Genomic DNA, 23,112 nt, shown 5'->3' on the forward strand with positions numbered 1-23,112 from the left:
TTTACGCAAAAGGCTCCAAACAAGCAGCACCTGAAGGCATTTAGCATTTAGCACAAGCTGCTTTCAATTAAAGGGACCCTTTTATTTTATTTTTTTCGTGTGCTGGAATCCTTGTTTTTCTACCGGATGCACGAAAGTGAATGGGATTTCTTTTAAAACAACAAAGCACCCTATAAATTCATTCATTCATTCATTCATTCATTTAGTCTCGAAGGGGCATTGAGGTTTCCCTCATTTCCAATGCCTTCGAGATTACAAGCACAATAAAAACAAGTACCAAATAATCGCTGGTAAATAAAATAAGATAAAATAAATAGTTGAAAGAAATAAAATAAATAAAAACAAAATAAAATCAGGTAAAACAGTTGCAATCAGAAACACAATAATTAGAAATCAAAGTTCTGAACTGTGAAAGAGGAGGAAGAATATAAATTTTTACAGACTGTTGGAGAATGTTCCATGAGCTTGGAGCATCAAAAGAAAAAGCTGTTTTGTCAAGTTTAGTCCGTGCTAGAGGAACTTTAAGAAGTAGCAGGTCAGTAGAGCAAGTTGTACAGTTACCAGCATTCCACTCTGACAAGGTTGAGATGTAAGGTGGTCATTTTCCAACAAGGGCCTTAAAGATATATAAAAACAAATGCTTGTTGCGCCTCTCTTCCAGAGAAAGCCAACCAACCTTCTCATACACAACACAATGATTCCCAACTGCATATGTTTTTTCCCCAGAAATAGTTATTTGAAATAATCACAGATTGAATGGATAGGAACAATCATGAATGTGAAATGTAAAAGAGATCTTCTTGATATTTACCCTTCAGGGTTGATTGGCCATTATTTGTGACGTGTGGCCAATCAGATAGCAATGTGGGCGGGACATTGCTTGACATAACCAATAGAGAGAGGCCACTGCCTCAGACTTAAAGTATCACATTTTTAAATTTATTTATTTGGAAAATAATGAATATTGGACTCGATAACCATCAAGTTTGATAATCACTTGAAGTTTAATTCACTTTACCTCCAATTATTAGGGTGACGGCAGAAACAATAATGATCACAATCTCTAAAGGACCTTATTTATAGTATATGAATGACTCAACATCACAAGAGGCAAATAAGGTTTAATTTTCTTTCATTGGTGCAAAACAAGCCCAGTAATCTTTCTGGGAAATGACAGTAAAAAATATTAAACTCTAGACTGAGAGTATAGAAGAGACAAAGGAATTTAATGTCATAAAGAAATTCACGTGCCAAAATAAGAGAACTGGCTTCAAAATGTATCTTTACCCAACAAAAGTACTGATAATACTTTGTTCTGTTGGTTTATTGGCACCATTGACATGTAGTGTTCATGTTTAATTTGCTCTTTAAGTAAAGCAACCGTCAGGGAGAAAGAAAAGTCAAGCACAGAAGTGTTTTTTTGGTAAAATATATACTTTATTTATTTCTTCATACAAAGAAATATTATGAATGTTCAGTATTTAATCATCTAGAAACATCTGTTCCATTTTGCTCTTGCATTGTGTAAAATTAATTCCTTTGATGTACATACCACAAAATACTTGATTTACATGTCTTTTTCATTTTTGTACATACAGATCTGCTAGTCTAGATACATATTATATGTGAATAAGACAAACATTTTCTAACATTTTTTTAGATCTCAAAACAGGTTGAATAAAACTCAACCGTAGCCGATGCAGCCGCATGGAGGGAACCCATGAGTGCAAGTTTTTTTGTATTTTTTCATTTTATTTCCTCAGATATTCCCTCAGTTGCATGAATTCGGATGCAGTACTCCATCAGTTTCCTTCCAGAACGTGACAGCTTGTTGAGAGGGGTCATCATAAATGCTTTTCTTTTTTAATATAATCAAACATTGCACTAAGGATAGAAGGGGGGATGGAGGCTTTTTTTTTCTTTTCTCCACATACAGTCTTAGGAGGAGAGTGAAAGTAAAAAATAAAATACAGTGAAACAAGCCTCCATCTCCCCTGCTAGCAACCATTGGTTTGAGGCTAAACCAGGCAGCTGGTTTGAACTGGAAAAGAAAAGAAAAGAGCTGAATTAGATCCTGCTTTAATGACAGGAGCAGGCGAACTGTGTTGGAGAGTTAAAGAGGCACGACATTTTCTTAACTTCAAAAAGGACAGACGGACAATCACGTTTCACTAAGTGGCGATCTGACCTTTAAAACTGATTTTGAGGGACTCTGTATGTGAGGATATGTTGTGTACATTCAGTCTGAGCTCTGCATAAACACATGGATGCTAATAATCCCACATTACGCCTGCATTTTTCACAATGGGCCGCCACACTGAGCATGCATAGCATAGCTTAGTATAGCTTAGCGCAGCGTAGCGTAGCATAGCATGGCCGCCGCCCTGTGCCCTTACGATAGCACGCCACGCTGCAAAGACTTCACATCAAAGAATGATAACTACACATTTTCTCCCTCTTGCATATCAAGAATTCAAGTAGAAAGACAAAAAAAGAACTAAGAAGCAAAGCAGGGAAGGAGAAGAAAAAAGAAGCAAAGATAGCGACTAAGCTGTGAGAAACATGATATGAACTCAAAGTTTTTTTCTTTTTTGGCAACAAGTGGAGAGTTAAGATCAGCGGTGGAGAGGTGAGATGTGAGGAGAGTGAATAAGGCATAAAGTATATCGGCCATGGACGATGGCACATGAGGTTCTTCTGATGACACCAGAGGTTAGAAACCCGGCCTGAGGCAATTCTTGCTGTGCTGCGAGTGCTTCACAAAAACCTTTCCTGTTCCTTTGATCTCATCTGGAGCCTGGTCTGTTTGAAGAAGCGCCTTTTGTCGGTGAGGCGAAACCTCGTTTTTTTCTCTGTCATCTTTTTTTTTTTATCTTTATGCTCGATTTCTGCAAGATATGCCTCTGCTACCTCACGCAAAGCTTTTCCTTCTATTTTAGCATGAAAACAAGGCACACACTCCTCCTCTCGGCTCGGTTCTCCCTCCACAAATCAAATGCCTCTCAAGGAAATTTGATTGAGACTTTGCGTGACCTTTGAACTGAGCTGAATAGGGCAAGAGGGTGGCTCCGAGCCAACACTGCTTCTAATGGGGCAGTTAGAGAGCCGAGGACGGATCGATCTGCCAGTTACCTTTACCCGATTAGCATAATGTTAACATGGGCCCTTATGTGGTCCCGGACAGGATTTAACATTTGATGGATGGGTCATTCATTAGAGCAGGCAGCAGGAGCACTGAGAATGAAAGGGCAGCTGTACGCCATAAGCATGAGTGACACCATGAAGATCAATTAGGCCTATTGATCCACCTGTTATTGAGTGGAATGGGACATGAGATCTGCTGCTTTAGCCTGGAAAAGCTGGATTGTAAAAACACCTTATAAAAGAATCACACTCAGAAAAGGGTTCAAAGAGGATGAAGGTAAAGTTGTGATGAATAAATGAGGATGGATGGGCGTTTCTCCACTTCTCTGTGAGCACTCTGTACCCGTAATATGGTGCTTTTTTTATCCTCACCACCAGTCTCTGCTTCAGCTGATTATCTGCATTTGTGAAGCACCAAGTAAAATCCACTGAGTTTACAGGACCACGAAGGAGGAGCAAGAGAATTCAAAAAATAAACATGAGGAATGTTAAAAAAAAAAAAAAAAAAAAAAGAACACATGGGTCAGATGTTATGTACAAATATGGTTAGGCAGCTTAGTGAATTAATTGCTTAGAAATAAAAATAAATTATTATAAAATAGATTTCTGTACATTTTACATATATATAGCAATATCTCCACGTCTTGCCATTGAATTACAGAGGAAAAAAATAACTTCTCGACAAATTAATAATAAAAAAAAAACAACAAAAAAAGTCAGATTTTTCACATCAATCCCAACCAAAGTTATGTCCAGTCATCTGGTAGAACTTCATGTTGAAGGGCCTGTAGAAGTCCCGTAGCCTCTGCACCACCTCGGGGTCAATGTTGGGATGGGTGCGCCCTTTGGTTTTCCCCAGGCAGTGAGGCTTGCTGCTGCCCTCCGCTTTCTTGAGACACGGGAATCCCTTGGTCTGGTTAAAGTAAAAGTGTTTGTCCGTGATGATCCTCTTGAGGCCTAAGAAGTCCTGCACCCGGCCCAGCTCTCCAGCCGGGTCGCTGATCAGACGCTCGCCGCTCACGAACAAGATCTGGTCCATGGGGAAGTACTGCAGCCAGTTGTCCAGGTGCTTGGCGTAGATGCCGATCTGGATGGCGCTCCACGACGTGTCGATGAGCCCCGTAGTCCTGTTTTTGAAGGTGAGGCTCTCAAAAGAGGGAATGTCGGGCTTCTTGGACAGCGTCTGCGTGTAGTCCGAGATGGCTCTGGTGACCGGGTCCCTCACCACCACGATTAACTTGGTGTCCCGGGACATGGCGGAGATCCTCGCCGGAGCCTCTCTGGTCACAAAGTAGCTGGGGGTTTTCTCCATGGTGATCTGGCCCTCCAGGGTCTTCGGCATCAGCTCCCTGGAGGAAGAAATGAAAAGAAACACAAAGCAAAAAGAAGGTTAGGAGAAGGGTAAGGTCTTGCATAATGTAATCAAGTTGATGGAGTGTTTGCTGCTCTGCAATCAATGACTCACTGAGCCTGTTTAGCCTTATTAGAGGGCTTGAAAACCTATTAGTGCAGGCAGCTCTCCAGCATCAACAAGCTTACTCACTCATAAGATATCTCACTTCTGACAAGGAACAGAAAAGCCCCTTATTTACAGCATTATCAAACACGAGGAAACATTTACAGGAATTTCAGTGGGATTAAGACCTTCTCACTTCTACTCCGAGATGACTGAAACTTGCTCTTTAATAATTTCCATTGTGAATCATTATGATAAGCCTTACAAAGCATTTTTCCCCTAAATTAACTCACAGCATGTGCGAATTCCATTATCTGATGTGTCTTCCCTGAGCTAGCCTTTTCTTAAAACCTCACGGCTGGATGTAATGTTCCAAAGTGGTCGGGCTTAATCAGAAAACCACCCTCCATCTTTATACCACTAGGTCTGCCTTGCTGACTCAGGAATAGCTGTGCCACGGTGCCCCGCCTCCCCCGCCACCCTCCAATCGGACCCACAAGAAAAAAAAATCAAAAATGCACCAGCGCTGAAAGATGATGAGGCTTGTTTCAGAAAGGGAATCTGTTTTTTGACATGAGCGGGGTTTTGGGGTTTTGGGGTGAAGGTTGGCGGATGGGCTTTTTACAGATACAGACGTATAATCAAGAGGTTCTCGAGAACAACCGGTTTTGAAGGGAAAAGCGAAACGCGCTCGGCTCTCGCGGCATTAGGTTTCAGAATTGGTGGCCGACCGCAGAGTCTAGATTATGGTGGAGGCGATAAGAGCGGTTTGACTGACATTGAAATGAGGATCGTCTTTCCAAAAAACCGGCCTGTGCAGCGAAAAGGGGAACAAAAACCGGATAAAAGCGTTTCAGATTATGGACGGCCAAATCAAAAAGACAATCACTGACACTCCAGACTGAAAAAAGCCAAGGGAAACACCACACTGCAACAGAAAATGGGCAGTTTGAAGCTGTAAAAGGGGAAAACAAACACAGGTACAGGGAGATAAGTGGGGGCACTGATCTATCAGGGTGAACACACTCTTACAGATAAGATTCCTGTTGGCCTGTTGTTCCCTAAAGCTTGCCTTCGTTGTTAAGGCACTGATATGCCATTGTGTAGACAGCCCTCTAATGGAAGATCCCACTCAAATTCTCTGTAATCCTACACAGAGTGTTGAGGCAAACTACAATGCTGAGACACATTCTACACACTCTGTAACAATCGATTCCCTCCTTGAAGCTTCAGCTGCTGCTCAGAAATACACCCTAAAAACTAAAATCTAGTTCATGTCCATCTAGCTCATGGTTAATTCATACAACATCAGCTCCACGCACATACTCCTGTGCAAGAATTTCCCCATAAAAGCGAGGAAAAAGAGGGGTAATGTCAGGTAACCAATAAAAGTGCCCTATGGAAATGGTGTTGGCAGATTTGTGTAATCCTAATGCAGTGCCAGTGATCTAATTATGATAATATCATCTTGATTGCTGACACATCAGAGGGGCTAAAGGAGCAAAGCAAAGGCTTGCTTCCAAAAGCTCATTAATAGCCCATTGAAATCAAAACAGATACTGCATGTGGTTTTTATGCAATAGCATGACAGATCCAGCGAAGCACTTCTGCAGAGATATGAATGCAAACAAGGCGCATTTGAAAAATGACGTGCCGCAATTTAAAACAGTTTATACGAGCACCTCTCGAATGTGTTCAGGGAATATAAACCAAACATGCTTGACTTAAACTGCATGCCGTTCGTCACTCTGCGTGTGCACAATGGTGACGCTGCCTGCGAGGGTTCTTCTTTTTTGTCGCTCCTTGTGCTAACATACAAAAAGAGTCCAAGAGCCAAACAGAAGAGGCAAATGGCTCCCCCGTCTAATCCGATTTCAACATGACAATGTGGCACGGAGATAGGGAGGAGGCCTGAGCTACAATGTGCATAGTGATAGATTATGCTGATCCAAGCTCCGGGAATCCAACATCAAGTGTTGGGGGTTGCAGGAGCGTAAAACAAGGGGATGGTCAGACAGAAAATGGCGACGAAACCTTCTAAAAAGTGCCAAATCCACAAGAAGAGGCCCCCAGCTAATAGAACATCTCCACCTCTGACTTTGCCCACTCTCCCCTGCCAAAGAAGCTACAAAAAAACAAGTCAGGGAGGGAGAAAAGAGGGGAATTTTAGTGGGACAAGTAGCTCTTGGAGAAACAATGGCTATTATGCTCCTTTTTGATTTATGAGGTGCTGCTTTTAAAGATTCCGTCAGCAAACAGGCAATCGGGTGACACCGGGCTCCTCTTTTTTCCTGCTTTTCTTTGAAAGTGAGCCATTGTCCCTGGGCGGAGGGGTGAGCGGGGCAGTGGTCAGGGCAGGAGGGGCGGGGTTGGGGGCAGGGCAAGAGGGGGCAGATAGAGGAGGGTGGTGGGTGGAGGGGTTGGGTTGAGTGGAGCACTTCTTCATCCTCCTCAGCGTCGAGTGAGAGAAGCCTTTTGGAGGGCTCTTAAGTGGAACGTGTGCCCAAATTGCCCTGCAAACATCCACCTCGGTCCGCCTTTAGATAGCAGCAACTCTACAAATATCATGACACAAAGCTACTTCTTCATGCGACATATATCTTCCTTGGCCTCGCTGTGCCTCTACGCACCTCGAGAACATATCCAGAGTTGAAAGACACGCCAAAAGCGGTGATAAGACAGAAAGCAGAAGCCTCCCTTGTCACATGAAGGCATCAAACGGAGGCCGGCGCAGTTGGCCCTTTGGCCCGAGCGTTTTTAAAAGAGCCCCTCATCCCGCTGGAGCAAAACGGCAAGCAGGAAAAAGGGATTATTTCTGTGTGATGCCACTGCCTCCCATCCTGTCACGTTTGATTTGATGATAACGGGCTGCCGCTGAGCTGCTGGTGTCAAAGCATCGCTGACAAAATGACTACTTCTGCTTGTAGACAAAAGGAGGGAAAAAAAGGCAATTTAGTGCCCGATTTTATATTTGATACAAAAGGTTCTCAATTGTCTCACATGTCAGGATGTGGAAAGCATTTGAATCTCAAATTAGGGTTTGCGTATTTGAATACAGACAAATCAGAGGGCATTTTGTATCCACCAGCAAAGGGAGGGTAGGGTGTTGCTATCAAGGGCATTTAAAGCGAAAGCACTCTGGTTTCTATGGTTTGGAGACCCATGGGAGGCAACGCCACCCACAACAACAACGGAACTGAGCTCTAAGCAGCTCTAAGTCTCAATAAAACGAGACAAGACAATCAAACTAACTGCCTACTTCTGGGAAATCAAGCGGACATTCGTGAACAACACTTAAAACACAGATTCCACTCCACTCTTCACCCCGCTCTCTTTCCTCACTGATCTACAAGGTTCACCCGACCCCTCGGCGATCAGGGATTGAGGTCCGATAGCAAAGTGACACTTCACAAGTGGGAAGAAGGAGAGGGAGGAAATGAGGGAAGAGCCTCTGAAAGGCTGCCTTTCTTCTTCAAGGGCCTCTTACCCTGCGAGCCCTTCTCATGAACCAGCGCGGTGGACGTACGAGCATTTTCAGGAAACACAAAGAAACATCTTTATTCCGCATTGGACGATAAAGATCTGGAGCACCCACTTGTTCCTGCACGAATTCGAGAATGTGCAAACAAAATGCGTTCTGTATTTCACAAGATATGATACTGTGGTGGTTTCAGGAGGACAGCGGGACAGATGACAGGCGATACCAGCACATATGTTTGATTTTAAAGGCCTAATACTATAAAGCGCAGCTGCAGAAAGCAGCTTGTTTATGTACTGCACATACCGACACACATCCACTACTACTAAGGGGAGGATGGCATGCACGCCTCTGCTGGCTCACGGAATATTTTCAAAGTAGCATTTAAGCACATGCAGAAGCCAGACATTTTGAAATATACTCCAGAGTGCCTGGAGTCTGACATTATATTTAACCACAGAGCATGGCTCTGGCTGTAAATTAGAAAGAATAAAGAAGATGGTTTATGGCGCAGAGAGGGAGACGAGCTCCGACTAGAGTTACAGGAGCTTCATCTGTTCTCTCTTTCAAGCACTTGAAGTGGAGTCCAGGTGTTAGTATGGGGCCACTTAGAGCTTTCTGACAGTTCATTTCCTGGCTGAGAAGAGCCAGAGATCCCCGCTTAAAAAGTGAGATGTTGCAGGAGTGCATGCTGACGGGGGTCTGAGCACGTCCCTGTATCTCATGTGTCTAAGGTTTCATGTCGATATGCGTTCAGGTGCCAAAAAATACGCACAGCTTTGTAACTGACGAAGTCTCCATGTGTGCGTTCACACCTGCTCGCCATTTGATAGCTAAAAAAGTCACGAATGGTGAAGCTTAAGTGAAGCTACAGACTCATCGGTGTGATCGGACTGAGGTTTCAGATTATCAGGCTTCACTGAATAATGGTGTCACTGCAGGAAGGTGGCGGAGTGGAAGCCCCTCCAAATCATCTGTCTGCTGAAGGGATTAATAATGCAGGTTGGTCTGCTATCACACACTCTGCATGGGACGGGTGCAGCCAGAGGGAGGAGAGCCGTTTGAAAGCTAAATTCCTGCTGCAGATTTCTGGGAAATGAAAGGAGCTTCTGCAGACTGTTTCCTTCTATCGCTGTTTCTTGACTTAACAAAGAATCTTACACTGAAAAAAGGTAACTGCTGGACCAAATTAATGGATTTATTTTTGAATACACACTTCAGTTAAATTTAACTAAATTAAATTAACAATTAAAACTGGTTTAAGCTGAATGTACAGTTTGCGTTTGATTGCAAGGAAAGCCACCTTGTCGTTTCCAATTTAAGTCTTCACTTCACCCAGATATAAAAAAGCAACAATGATTTTGTCATTAGACTTCCATATTTTCTTTTTCTTTACTCTGCAATCCTAGCTAACGTCATGGTATCATACGCTCGATGCTAACACAAGCATTAAACCTAATCTTTGCAGAAATTGTGTTCCCAGCTTCAAGGAAAAAGTCCAATCTCAAGTTGACAGCATCCACAAAAGTAAACTGACAGCACCAATGCAGAAAGAGAAGTTGGATTAATTCAAAACATTAGCTCAAGTGCATTTTTTTTTTTTACAGTGCACTCTTTCACCATCAATCACACTCGCGGTCACTGACTCAGAGTTTTCACCTTTGGCCAAGTCCAAAGAGGATGAATCTGAATTAAAATTGGAAAAATAAATTACAAACCTAAAGTCTTTGATTTAGAACATTTTGACTAACAAGGTCCTTATCAAGGGGAAACAGAAGGGAGTCTAAAGGGAAATGGCCAAAGACTGCACAACAAGGTCTAAGGTCAGAACATAACGCAGCAGCTCTCATTTTAATCTTTTCCAGACCGACGTATACGGACTACAGTGGCCAGTCTGCTAGGAGTCCTCGTCTTGCTTCTTGCTCGGTGACACTTTGACATCCCAAACTCTGGGGCTGTACTTGGGAGTCACGATCTGCTTGATGAATGCAGCTCCCAGACCCCGAACTCCATCAAAAAGTTGCAGCATGTCAGAGCAGCCTGGGAATGTACTGACCCTGCGCGTAAACACAGCAGTTAACCCGACCGACGCAACCCGTCCATCCATCATTTTACACTGGAATCGGGGAGTTACGCCTCACCAGAGTGGAGCTTTATTTATTTTTTTGTTTTTTTTCTTTCCGTCTCTTACCGCCTGGGCCTCGGTGTGTTTGAGAGGGAGGATGAATGACAAAGACAATGTGAATCTACAAGACAGAAAGAGGCAGAGAAGGGGAGTCGGGGCTTTGCGGTTGCAGACCATCCAGGCTGGTTTTGGGCTCGTACCCAGCCGGGTTTCTGGAGGCAACATCTGACACTAGCAAAGCAGAATAAATAAATAGAGAACTAACCACCACATATAATGCCATGGACTACATGTCAGACACTCTGACAGCGTATTACCCCCAAGCCCCTCTCCGTCATGTCCGGAAAACACTTAAGTGAGGCTGAGACATTCTTCTCTGGTCGCCCTTGTGAACGGGCAGCAACCGAACGGGCGTGACAAGCACAAATTATTCAATTTCATAGGTAGCTATCATTTTTCCCCACTCAGAAAATCTGTTTTTAAGTATATTTGCTGCTATTTGGCAACTTTGGGAAAACAAGGCAGGAATGCGCGGAGCCGCAAAGAGTTTTTCAAGCCTGGAACCGCAGCGGCCTGTGGCCATCAGACGGCTGCCTAGAATTACTGAGTGTTAATAACCCTGCAGTGAAGCGAGCGAGCCCACCATGTGGCATAAATAAAACAGAGGAGTTGGTGAAAGGGATGGTGGAGAGCAGAAAGTAGCAGTACCTCTTCCTCATGAATGTGCAATAGGCTGCCTTCAGAAGTGCTGTCCTTCTCTTTTTTTTCCCCTCCTTCGGCTTTTCAAAGATGTTGCCGGGAAGGAAAAGCTTAATTTCTTAAAAAGAGGTGAAATATCCCAACATTTTGACACCGTGATAGCGATTGGCTCATTGTGTGCAGCCTGCAGACACACACACACACACACACACACACACACACACACACACACACACACACACACACACACACACACACAGAATTTGTTTAGCGCTAGTAATCCCCTCTAATCAGTGTGTTTGCTCAGGGTGTTTGCTGAAGGTGTTAGCCCAGAGCTCGCCACACATTCCAGCACTCCATCAGTATCAGGGAGCGACTGACTGACAGCTGGAGGGAAATAAACCGACGAACCGTGAAGGAATAAAAAAAAAACAGAACAACGGGGTGAACAACAATGGAAGGAGGTGCAGGTGAAGTGCTGTGTGTGTGTGTGTGTGTGTGTGTGTGTGGGGGGGGGGGGGTTGCAGCCAGAATCAGCCATTCTGACTGATTTCCTGACACTTGACATGTACCAAGAGGCACATGACTCCTTGATCTAGCTACAGCGAAGATGAATAAAAGATGAAACAGACTGAAGAAGAACATACATGCCACCACCCCCACTCCCCAGACGCACGCACACCCAAAGACCGAGGCAGCGAGCGAGCAACCTACTTTGCATCCTGTTTGAATTGGCTGTCATCCGTAACTGCCTGCACACCTTTTTGAAGACAGGTGAGCTACAAAGTGAGGAAGAGGGGATTTCCTCCTCTACTGTATGCCGCTCAGCCAGGAAGAAAACTCATCCTTCCCCGAGCGTTCGGGGCTACTACTTTGCCTCCGTTGCTCACACTGCAGATGTTGTCGCAGGTTAATGGTTTACAAATTCCTGAAGACGGCCTGCCTCCCGAGCTAACGTGCAATTAGCCAGATTGAGTAATGATAGTGCTAGTCGTGACAATTAACCACTCCTATTCAGAGACGGAAAAAGCGGCAGCAGCAGTCCTCGGGCAATCTGACACTTTTCTTTGGATCGGAGCCTGGATGTCGTCTCCGGTAATATCTGCCATGAAGAAAACAAGCCAGGGTTCTAGAAATAATGTAGATGCTCCATAATCACCGCTGCATTTCATTTAGAGGATGCTGCTTTTCCATTAAACAGTGAAAGTTGGATATTTCCAAGCAGCATTGACTGGAGGAGCTCGGGGTGGATGGTGGGCAAACAAAACACAGACTGTATGCAAAGATTTAGATTTCTATCTGTGGCCATTTTTATGCAACAAGAGCACTTTTACTAGCGTTAGGGGAAAGATTGTGGCTTTGGATAAATGTAAATAAACACAGTGTGTGTCGGGTTTTCTGTATTATAGCTGACAATGAGCTTTCCCCTAAAGACAGCCCTATAATTAATAATGTGAAGTCACAAAAAAGGGCATAATGCAGAATATTTTGGCCCAGAAAACAGCCAGGAAATCACAGTTATGTGTTGCGACATATTTGTGATTTGTTAAGTGACAGCCAAGTGCAGAATTAGAAAGACAAATATTTATTTGCCAAAATGTGCCGACCTCAGAGTTGCTTGTTTGACACACAGAAGATCTTTAGAATTCTAATTTAGATCAGATTATACACAGAGGAATCATGAGGTTAGTGAGCCTGATTTATCCCCAAACAGCTCACTAGCAGATAAAATAAAAATGAAAACACATTTAAACCCTCTGAACCCCAAAAACCTGCCAGAGGATACGAATTACACCATTTATCTGAGCCGGAAGCTGTAAAAACTGAAAGAATCGCCGGATGTTGAACTCCCTGATATTCCTTAAACTATTCTTCAGAACAAAATCTGAGCTTGAAACCATAATATTTCATTAAAAGTCACATCTCTCTTTTAAAAACAACAACAACCGTGACGTCATTCGTGTCTCTGGGGCTTTTTGGTTGAACTGCAGGCAGTGTTTACACAGAAACATGACTGGAAACATCTGAAAATGTAAAGCAAAATATCTGTTGTATGTAGAGTCACCGTTTTTCCAGTGTTTGCACTTTTTGAGTTCTCTCTGCTTCTGGCTGTGGCTGTGCTGTTTCGGTGGAGGTGTGAGACTGAAAAAAATGAGCCCACAGAGAATGTGACAGCAGCAAAGAAAAAGTCCCAAAACCCACTTGAGATTCTGCGGGTGTAAAAGGAAAACTCATCCACACTGACACCCCATCTGTTGTTAAACCCTCAACCTAAATTTTGACTAAATAAACACACAGCAAAAATGTTTTTTTTTCTCCAGTGTGGCAGTCTGTCGGTAGTAACAGTCGCTGGTATCCGACCGGCTGCTGCCTCCAAACACAGCGACTGCAGTTTTCTAGAGCTGCCTGCTGATTGCGATCAGTTAAACAAGGGAGAGAGAAAAAAATCGCACGGTGGAAAATAATTGGCAGTGAGCAGAGTTTGGCCAGGTTGTCTTCGAGTCGAGCTGAAGTGTTCTTACAGCACTTATAAGCGAGCGAGAGCCCGGCAGCACTGGGAGTACATCTAAATGGAGAGAGTGACTAGTGTGGAGCCGCCATGCTGAAGACAGACAACTCAGGGCTTCTAATGAGCTCTGCTCTTTTACTGCCAGGCTAATGGAAACCTCGGGAGACCTGTGACGCTCTCTGCCTTTTCTGTGCTTCCTTTTTCCCAGAGGCAGCCACACTTTCCAGCACCCTAATGGCCACCTCTGGGACTGAATACCTGCGACAAGTGGAGCTTTGCAGGTTCACCGTCATCACTTTCTCCTCTCGCCTCGACTACTTTTTCTCACCCATCTTTAACGCCGGTGAATAATTAACAAAAACCATATTAGCGCCTTTGTTTCCCAGCGGGGGAACCTTCCTTAATGCGCTAAAGAGTGTTTATTTAGCAGCAATGAATGACCATTAACTCAGAAGGGAGGACGTCTGGTTCTGTTCTGACATGTGCATCAACATCCAAATTATCACCTCATTAAAAAGAGGCTAATTCACACGTAGCACAGAGGGAGGGTTTGTACGCCGCTTTCTCTTCATTAGGAAGTATTTTATTGTTGTGGAATTACCTCATCCTTAGAGGAGGACAAACCAGCAGCCAGCAGGGAGAGAATGAGCACAAACAATAGCTTTTTAAAAATGCTCTGTTTGCATCATCCAGGAGTGTGTGAATGTTTGACAGCAACTTCCTCTCCTCTTTTCTCCTCTCCTCCAGCAGGAGGTTCTTGTCCGCGGCGGCCATATTGTCCTCCTGGTGTGGGTGGTGTTCACCGGACACCAGCGTGGAGGAGGAGGCGTCACTCCCCCTCTCCACAGGTCTCCCCTTTCACTATTAACCGCTTGTAATTTGGGGATGAAAGCCGCCTTTTCTCTGTTTCTCCACCCCCCAGTCGCTCTGTAGTCCCGAATGGGCCATGCCAGCTTAGGCAGCGGGGAACACAGAGAACCTCGTCCCTCTACCAGAGTTTCCTCTGGGGGGAGAGGCCCACTGGTGGTCAGCGAGGCCTGCAGCAGCGAGCCCCGCCCAGCCTGGACGAGCCGAGCATGACATGTGACGCTATTCTGACTCATCAGCAGCACAGCTGGAGAATGGAGCTTTTTTTCCTTTTTTTTTTTTTTTGAGGATGATGAGGAACTGGGAGGTGCTGAGGAGGAGGGAGGGGAGTAAACACGGTGCCGTTAACAAATAATCCACTCATTTGGGAGGTAAAAGGTGCAAGTTTAGCCAACACAGGGGCACAGTCTCACGCTGCTTGTTTTGAGGATGTGAACCTGCTGTCAGCTGGACGCCTCAGAGGAGACGAGGATTTCCAGGAATCGGGAAAAATCGAAGAGCCAAAGCATCTCATCATCTGAATTCAAACTCTTAAACTCTCAGCTGATTCTGTCCCCAAAACCTGACAGAAGGTTTTCTACTTGTCTCGTTTAAAATTTTGCCAAAAACAAGCCATTTACTCGAACCAGATTCTGTAAAAATTAAAAGTTCTCTGCACCTTGATGAAGTCATGAGTGACTCAGCTGGAAACAAAAGTCAGGTGACAAAAACTCAGACACCTTAGGGATGAACTGCAGGTCTTTTTTCCAGCAGAAAGGAGAAGAAGTGTGGAAGCTCATTAAAAATGCTACAGTTAAATATCTACAGTATGTAGAGTCACAGTTTGTGGGCACCTGTTGAAATCACTTTTGTTTTGCAAAATAAATAAAGATATTCAACTTTTGTGATTTCTTTTTTTTTATGATTTATTTTGTTTAATTTGGTTCAACTGCACTAAAGATGTTTTTGCATTCTCTTTTTCTAGCTGTGACTGTATAGTTTTAGAAGGTACAGGATTCTATAATGCAATAAAAATGAATTAATTGAACAAATCCAGGAGATAAAAACATCCTCAGCTCAGTAGGTTTAAGAACTGTCATGCTATTTTCTTTTTCTATGATTTGTGGCATTATAACTTTGGTTAACAACACAGAACACATTTTAGAATTTTCTCCACTTCTAGTCACAGCTGTGTTGTTTTTAGAGGTGCAGGATTTTATATTAGAATGACCAGTGAGCCCACAGTGAGTCCCAGGTGCAAAAAATGACCACAAACTGCTCGATAAAAATCATCCTCAACTGTGCCGGTTTAAATTTGTGCCGTCATGCTGTTGTTTTCTGCACAGAAAGGCTCTACAATCCCCAGTGGGGCTCGTAGCTTCCAGCAGCTTTCTGTAGCTCTGCAGATGGTCGACACACCGAGGCCGCCGTCCAGCAGACGTGGATCTGACCCCAGTCAAAGGCCCTTAACCCATCCCAACAGCCCCTCCAATCAGGCCTGACCAATCAATACCCGCTTCCCAGGAGGAGCCACGCCACGGCCACGCCTGTCTGAGTGTTTGGGCCTTTTGTGACGAGCCGGTCGCAACCAGAGAATGTTTGGAATAGCGCTCCTGTCTCCGTCCCATGTAGGCAAACATGAGGCGTTCTGTTGCCCCGCCGCCTTTCACCGGCGCTCTGTGGAAGCAGGTGGCCTCTTTGGGCATTGACAGGAAGGAAGGAGGGCGAGGTCAGCGGGAACAGAGAGTGGACGGGTCACCTAGGTGGAAATGGGAACACCCCTGTGGCGAGCAGATAAAAGGCCGTGCACCCATCCAGAACTGTCCGGGAGCTGCAGCCTGACTCCAGCAGTGGGGGAGCAGATAGATAACAGCTTTCAAACAGCGCAGACTTCCGCAATCATCCCGAGTCTGATAGTGGAAGTTTTTTCTTTTTTTTTTTTTTAAGGGAGCCCCCTCTTTTCAACAATGCTCCACTTGTCCTTTTGTGGCACCATAAGTAGCTTTTACTGCTCCGTGGCTCTGTTTACCTCCAGACGGGATACAAAGGTTGACCGGAGAGACATCCTGCTCTGGGATGGCGCCGGAGCCTCACCTTTGATTATAAACCACATCACACACGGCTTTACAGTTTGGTGTGTGGTCCACAAGTTATACTTCAGAACTCTTCTACTGCAGATATCAGCAAATTAAGCAACCTGTGATGCATTCTGGTTGACGTAAACTCCACAATAGCAACAACATACAGAAAATAAAAACCACCGCATGGCTGCAAATTCTGCAGCTCTGCTCTCCTGACATGTGTACAGCTTCTGGTTTAATGCTAAAGCCACTCCGAGGGGAGGAGCAGCAGCTCCCCGACAGAGAGCTAAGACCAGAGCCCGCGACACGACAGCAAAACCACAGTACAGTAATTATATATCAAAGCCCCTTCATAGCCAATACAGCTAAACGGAATATGAAGCGAGCAACATGCGCCACAGGCTGACAGGACGAGATGAGGGCTGCAGTCAACAAGAGTTAGGAGTAAATAAAAGGGCTGAAAACAGGGAGGTGAACATACAGCTGCAGCAGGAGCCAAAGCGACAAAAACAGGAAAAATACTTCCATATAGAACAAGATCGATGCATTGAAGTGGAGCTTTTTGCTGCCGCTGCTCCTCAGATTTGGCACAAACTTCCAAAAAGTCTCAAAAAAGACAAATTTTCACATTTAGGCTGGAGCATGAACCAAAACAACAACAAAAGAGCAAAAAATAATTAAAAACATACAAAGATTGATGAAGCTTCCGCTGTCGTTGCTTATTATCAGATTTGACTCAAACTCAAAGAAAGTCTGACAAAGAGAAACACTTTTACACACATGAGCTGCAGAATGAACCAAAGTTACCAAAATAATGTGAAAAACTGTGAAATATAGAAGAAGACTGATGCAGTTCAGTGGGATTTTTGTTGCCGTTGCTTCTCAAATTTGGCACAAACTTCCATAACAAGCAAAAGCAACACATGACCTGTAGAATGAACCAAAACAACATGAAAAACAGCTCAGATTGTAATAAACCCGATGCCTTTAAGTTGAGCTTTTGTTGTTGTTGCTTTGGCACAAACTTCCAAACAGCGTCAAAGGAGCCCAATTCTCAGATATGAGCTTTAGTATGAACCAAAATGACCAAAAAAAAGGCAAAAAGTAGTTACATTTATAATAAAATTCATGCATTTAAGTTGACTTTTTGCTGTTGTTGTTTCTCAGCTGTAGCACAAACTTCCACAGAGTCTCTAAAAAAGAAAAATTGTCACTTGAGTTGCAGCATGAAGCAACATGACAAAAATAATTGCATTACAATAAAACTGATGCATTTAAGTTCAGTTTTTGCTGTTATTGCTTCTAAACTTTGGCTTTTTAAAGACTTTTCAAAAATTCTCAAAAAAGCTAAATGACAAAAGAAACAGCAAAAAAAATGTTAAAAACATAATTAGACTGATGCATTTAAGTTGTTGCTTCTCCGTTTTGGCACAAACTTACAAAAAGTCTCAAAAAGCCAGATTTTTGCCCATTTTTAAAAATGCTGCAATTCTTTTTTTTTTTGCACTTTTCGTGTTTTTACAACTTCATATTTTGTCGTTTACGCATGATGCCTCCTTATTTAAATATCTTCTCTGCCTCTAAAGCACTTTCTGACTGAACAACCCAAACTTTTAAGTCACAAATTACACACTAGCAGATTAAAACTGCTTCTCCACCAAACGCTGCTTCCTCTGAATCAAACTTTTTTCAGGAATCGACTCCCTGCATTCACCATGACCGTGCACAGAAGATTTTTTTTTAATCAGATAACACCAGTTGCACTTTCACCATGAAACAGGTGCAGACAGAAAATAATGAACCAATGTTCCTGTTCACATTCAGCCACGTTGGCCCGGCGTGTGTGTGTGTGTGTGTGTGTGTGTGTGTGTGTGTGTGTGTGTGTGTGTGTGTGTGTGTGTGTGTGTGTGTGTGTGTGTGTGTGTGTGTGTGTGTGCGCGCGCGCGCGCCTTTGGGACCAGTTCGTGCATGACCTCACTGTGAAAATGTGCACCTCCTGATACAAGGACCCGCCGGTCGACAGCATGAATCACGTGTTTGTCTTCGGCATAAATACAAACTGTCAAAGTGCATCAGAAATCCACAAAGAGGCTTCTTATCTCCACCTCCTTTCAGTCTCAAAACTTTTCTTTTCTGCTTTTTAGCTCTTCTACGACTGCATTTACTCGGCTGGAATTCCTAAACGTGTGTCTGCTGGGGGACGATGGTGAAAGCTGGCTGGAACAGTGGATGGCAGAGCGGATTGTGCAAACGGACAAACAAGCAGAAGTGAGTTACACAACCCAGACACACACATGTAACCGTCTGATCACATCACGCTCCAGCTGAATTTATTTCAATGCCATGAAGTTTTGGAACATTCCAGCGTCCTCTCTGACGGGACAGTTGAGGAGAATCTGCAGTGAATGAAGACTGATTTCCTTTCTGAGTCCATCCTCGCTCTACAAACTAACTTTTGTGTCCCTCCTCCTCCTCCTCCACCACGGGGACTGCTTACGCCAGCTGTTTCACCGGAACGTACATTTCAGAGGTTCATAAAAAAGTATGTCAGGACAGATTTCACTGCAGCACAAACCCCAGATATGAACTTCCAGCAGAGAAACACGACTTAATGGAGCTTCGACTGGCAAAACCCACATGTGTGTAGAAGAACAACCGAAGCATGAAAGTGCCTCAGATCACAAATGTAGTGTGGAGCTGAACGCTGATTGAGTTCTCGGCGTTTTGATGAATAAAATCCCAACATAAGTGTGTTTCTGTCTGGATAAGTTCATGATATAAATAAATATACATATTGTGTGTGTGTGTGTGTGTGTGTGTGTGTGTGTGTGTGTGTGTGTGTGTGTGTGTGTGTGTGTGTGTGTGTGTGTGTGTGTGTGTGTGTGTGTGTGTGTGTGGTTCAGCCTTGTCTTCTTTACCTAATCTAAAACGTATTAGATTTCATGGCCTAAAAACTAGCAGACAGCACTTTTCCACAAGTCCCAGTCCATCAGAAAAACCTCTGTAGGTGCTTAAATAACAGCTTTTCATACAAACCAGCAGATCTGGTTGTAGTAAATCTAAGTTTTTTCTTTTTTTTAATCAAAGCAGGGACGTGAATCATTGGTGTCTTTATTTTAAATGCTGCCAACACTTGGTTCCCATTCAGCTCCACACCTCCCCATTCTGTCCAACGCTGGTGGACACCTCCTTCCACGTCCTGCATATTTATGGAGGCCCAGATTTTGTAGGGGGAAAAAAATGGGCCGAATTTATTAATTCAGGAAGTCCAGGGCAGAATTTCACAAACGGTTGGTGGATTTTTTTTTTTCTTTTAAAGTTCAGATAAAACTTAGTGAGACAAACCCGAGGGCAAAAGATTTTACATTTTTATGTTTTGAATGTAGAGAAATGTCTGAAAAAAGCTGGCAATTTATGACTTAACTAGAATGTCAATAATCAATCAATAAATTGATTCTGCCACTGGTAATTAATTAGCCATAACTTAATACTAATTGTAAAAATAGATTTAAAAAAACGTCCGTTTTAATGAAGCAAAGATGTGATTCAGATTAAATAAGCAACAAATAAAACCAAACTTTAAAAAAAACTGCTGGAAGATGCGCAAAGTTTCCTTTAATTTAATTTATTTAATTGTGACAGAGTTGTGACCTGCGCACTGCGGTCATGAAGCTCAACGGTCCCTCAGCTCGTGAGATGAACACTTTGTGATGTAAATGGTGAGGATAATGTTAGTTGGTTGACCTGTGGAGACGTTAAAACCGTTTTTTGTTTTGTTGGAAAAGAGGAAAAAAGAAAAAAGGATCCTCACTTTGTCTCGCAGAGCTGTTGTTTTTTTTCTTCCAGGCCTGAGGAGCCCATCGACATGAGAAAGCTCCAAACTACATGAAGCCTTCAGATCTCTAAGCACTATCAGGTTAAATCTGGTACAAGACAAAAACACTTTACTGTTCTGTGTTTACTGTTTTCAAAATGACGAAGAAGTGGAGAAAAAAGTTTTGGTTTGGATCTCATCACAGTGGGTTCAGTCTGATCTGCGTAATTTGTGCCATCCATGTTAAGCCTCTTATCACACTGCACTGCAGCTCAGTAGAAAACTTAGAGACAGATTCTGTCACCTAAATGGAACACAAGCTGACGGAGAGCAACAGCCTGCCTCAATAAGTGAGATGGAATTTACAAAAAAAATAAATAAATAAAAAACGCACCACACTCGTAAAATCACAGCAAATCCAGCTAAATTCAATTTCCACCCGGACACACACTGCAGACCGGCCACCGTGAAGCTGCAGTGTTGCTCTGTGTCCAACAGAGATCACTGCACGTCGTGGAACCGGGCAGCTCCGTAAATCTTCAAGCAGCATCACATATGTGCCAGTTCTCTCCAAGCAAAATTACATCCGCGATAAAAATCAGTCCGCTATGGAAGCTCAAAATTAGGAGTTAATTAAAAAGGACTAATCTGTGAGAGTCAACAGCTTGAAGAGAGTAAAAAGACGCAGAACAAAGCGAAGGGTCACAAACAGCACGTTGTCAGCTTGTTGTGGGTTTAATTTAAAGAAATAAAGTCCAAAGTTGGTGGATAAATATTAGAATTTTGTGCTTTTATGAGGTTGAAATTAGAATGATGGTAAACCAGTTCGGAGTTCATTAGTTTGCTCTGCTGCGCCTCAAACGGCGCTAATGCTGCTGCGTAAAAACGAAATAAACTCAGAAAACCCTCTGCAGCTACACTCCACTAAAACAAACCACATATTAAAACATATTTGACCTGCATTTGGTTCACTGTTCGGTTTCAGCATCACTGTTCTACAGCTCTGCATTCCAGTTCCTCCATAAATTCCCTCCTAGGAGTAATAAAACGGTCTGAAACGGCTCAGAGTTGTCACATTTGGACTTTTACGCACGATCCAAAAAAGACGCCAAATAACCAGATTGTTTTTTTGTTGTTGTTGTTATTTTACCTGTACCACTCCAGTCCGTTGTCATAGTTGCGGTCGAAGAAGTGCGGCTCTGCTCCCACTGCTCTGATGTCCGGATGAACCCGGAGAAACTCCAGCAGAGCCCGGGTTCCTCCTTTCTTCACCCCGATGATGATCGCCTGCGGCAGCTTCTTGCTCCCGGAGCCGTTGGAGAAGCTGGACATGGCGCTGGGGTCCGGGGCTCTCTGCTGCTCCGCCCGCATCTCGTCCCAGTCGTCGGCTCGGTCCGGGTCCAGCTCGTTATTGAGCAGGTCTCTGGACGCGGCGGTCCTGATGGACGGCTCCTCGTAGTCGCTCTCTATATCCTCCCAGGGCTGCGGCTTGGCCAGCAGTCTGGACACCAGGTCCGTCCTGCCGCCGCTCTCTGTCCTCTTGCCCACCGCCGAGCCGGTCTCCTTGCCCCGGTAACTCTCCACCACCAAACTTGGCATGGTGGAGCAGTAGCCCACGCAGGAGTACAGCATGTATACCCAGATTAAAAACATGATGCTGAGCAGAATGAGTTTCTTCTTCACGGGGCTGGACCAGAAGGCATACAGGCTGTGGCACACCGGGCTATATTCCATAAGCCTGTCGGTTGAAAATCACATCCCAGCGGCGCATATTTGCCTTCAACTCACTCCCGGTGGCACCGCTGCAATCCGCGCAAAATCAAGCACATGCTCTCCTAAAACTAAAAATAAATAGCAAACAAAGAAAAACAAAACACAAAACTACACTAAATGTAATCGGAGATGGAGATAAATCCAGGAATGAAAAGGCATTGAGGAATTTTTCATCATAATTGTGGCTAAAATGTGGGAAAGTGTTGCGCTGCGACAGACGCGCCGCGGAGCTGCTCCACAATCATCTCAGGTTTGTAGAAGCTGCTGCGGAGCGCAGGACCTTATAGAGACACCAGCGGCTGACTGACAGCAGCGGCAGCCAATAGGAGCCCGGAGGGTCAATATGCAGCCGTTTGTTGACAGAAGCGGACCAATCAGAGGGGGAGGTGGGCGGTGTCGGCCGTGGGAGCCTCGTATGGAAATGAAGCGTGTGTGTGTGTGCGGGACTCTGCTGAGAGTTTGGAAAAACTTTTCTTATTGGAGTTCAATTAAGTGAAGTTTCTCGTGTCTCGCTGCAGACAGACGAGTTGGGATATTTCACTCAGGCTTATTCTGACGCATTTTATCTCACTTTTTCCAACTGTTTACTACACAATAAACCAAATAAAGTCATAAATAAATTTAATTAGAAGCTCTGCACATAGAACAAACCCGTCACGGACAATAAATAACAAGCAGTCCTATTTAAACAATCTATACAAGAAGCCGTGCTGAAGAAATGAGCAGAGGTTCAGTGGAAAATAGAAAGTTGGAGTTCTACTGGCACTGATTGAAAACTAACAATGAGGTCACTGCAGTCAGCTCACACCGTGAAGAGTAGAAACTTCAACAGGGAAAACAAAGTCAAAACGATTATTAATTATTGATGTGCTTTGTTTTAATTTACTAATTAATTAGCTGATAATTAATTTTACGCATTTGGAAACAAAACTGAAAAAATATGCCACAAGAAGAACCAAAAACAAAATGTATAAACACTGACAGGATTATTATTAGTATTACTACTACTACTACTAATAATAATAATAATAATAATAATAATTAGAGCATTTCTTTTCCATGTGCTTCCTAAACGCGTGTCCGAACTGAACGCGTAATTACGCATTCTGGTAACTTTTCTTTACTTCTCCAACTTGTTATTACAAATGAACCCAAACGCTGCACACAACAAGTTTATTAAAAAATTA

General features: G+C 43.7%; 2 protein-coding genes across 4 annotated transcripts in view; both read right to left on the reverse strand.

Moving 5' to 3' along the window:
* rpl38 (ribosomal protein L38) overlaps positions 1–23,112 on the reverse strand; it is a 1,167,099-nt gene that overhangs the window by 926,929 nt on the left and 217,058 nt on the right. The window lies entirely within an intron of this gene.
* hs3st3b1b (heparan sulfate (glucosamine) 3-O-sulfotransferase 3B1b) lies at positions 1,414–22,173 on the reverse strand. Its single transcript, XM_022191363.2, has 2 exons — positions 21,303–22,173; positions 1,414–4,493 (listed from the first exon to the last, which is right to left on the reverse strand). The coding sequence occupies exons 1-2, from the start codon at positions 21,884–21,886 to the stop codon at positions 3,875–3,877; spliced, it is 1,203 nt and encodes a 400-aa protein (XP_022047055.2). The 5' UTR covers positions 21,887–22,173; the 3' UTR covers positions 1,414–3,874.

The sequence above is a fragment of the Acanthochromis polyacanthus genome, chromosome 19 (genome assembly GCF_021347895.1).
Source record: "Acanthochromis polyacanthus isolate Apoly-LR-REF ecotype Palm Island chromosome 19, KAUST_Apoly_ChrSc, whole genome shotgun sequence".
NCBI lineage: Eukaryota > Metazoa > Chordata > Actinopteri > Pomacentridae > Acanthochromis > Acanthochromis polyacanthus.

Coding starts and splice junctions, on each gene's coding strand:
- hs3st3b1b (XM_022191363.2), bottom strand. CDS start 21,886: ATGGAATATAGCCCGGTGTGCCACAGCCTGTATGCCTTCTGGTCCAGC. Junction 4,494..21,302: donor AACGGACTGGAGTGGTACAG/GTAAAATAACAA, acceptor TTCTTCCTCCAG/GGAGCTGATGCCGAAGACCC.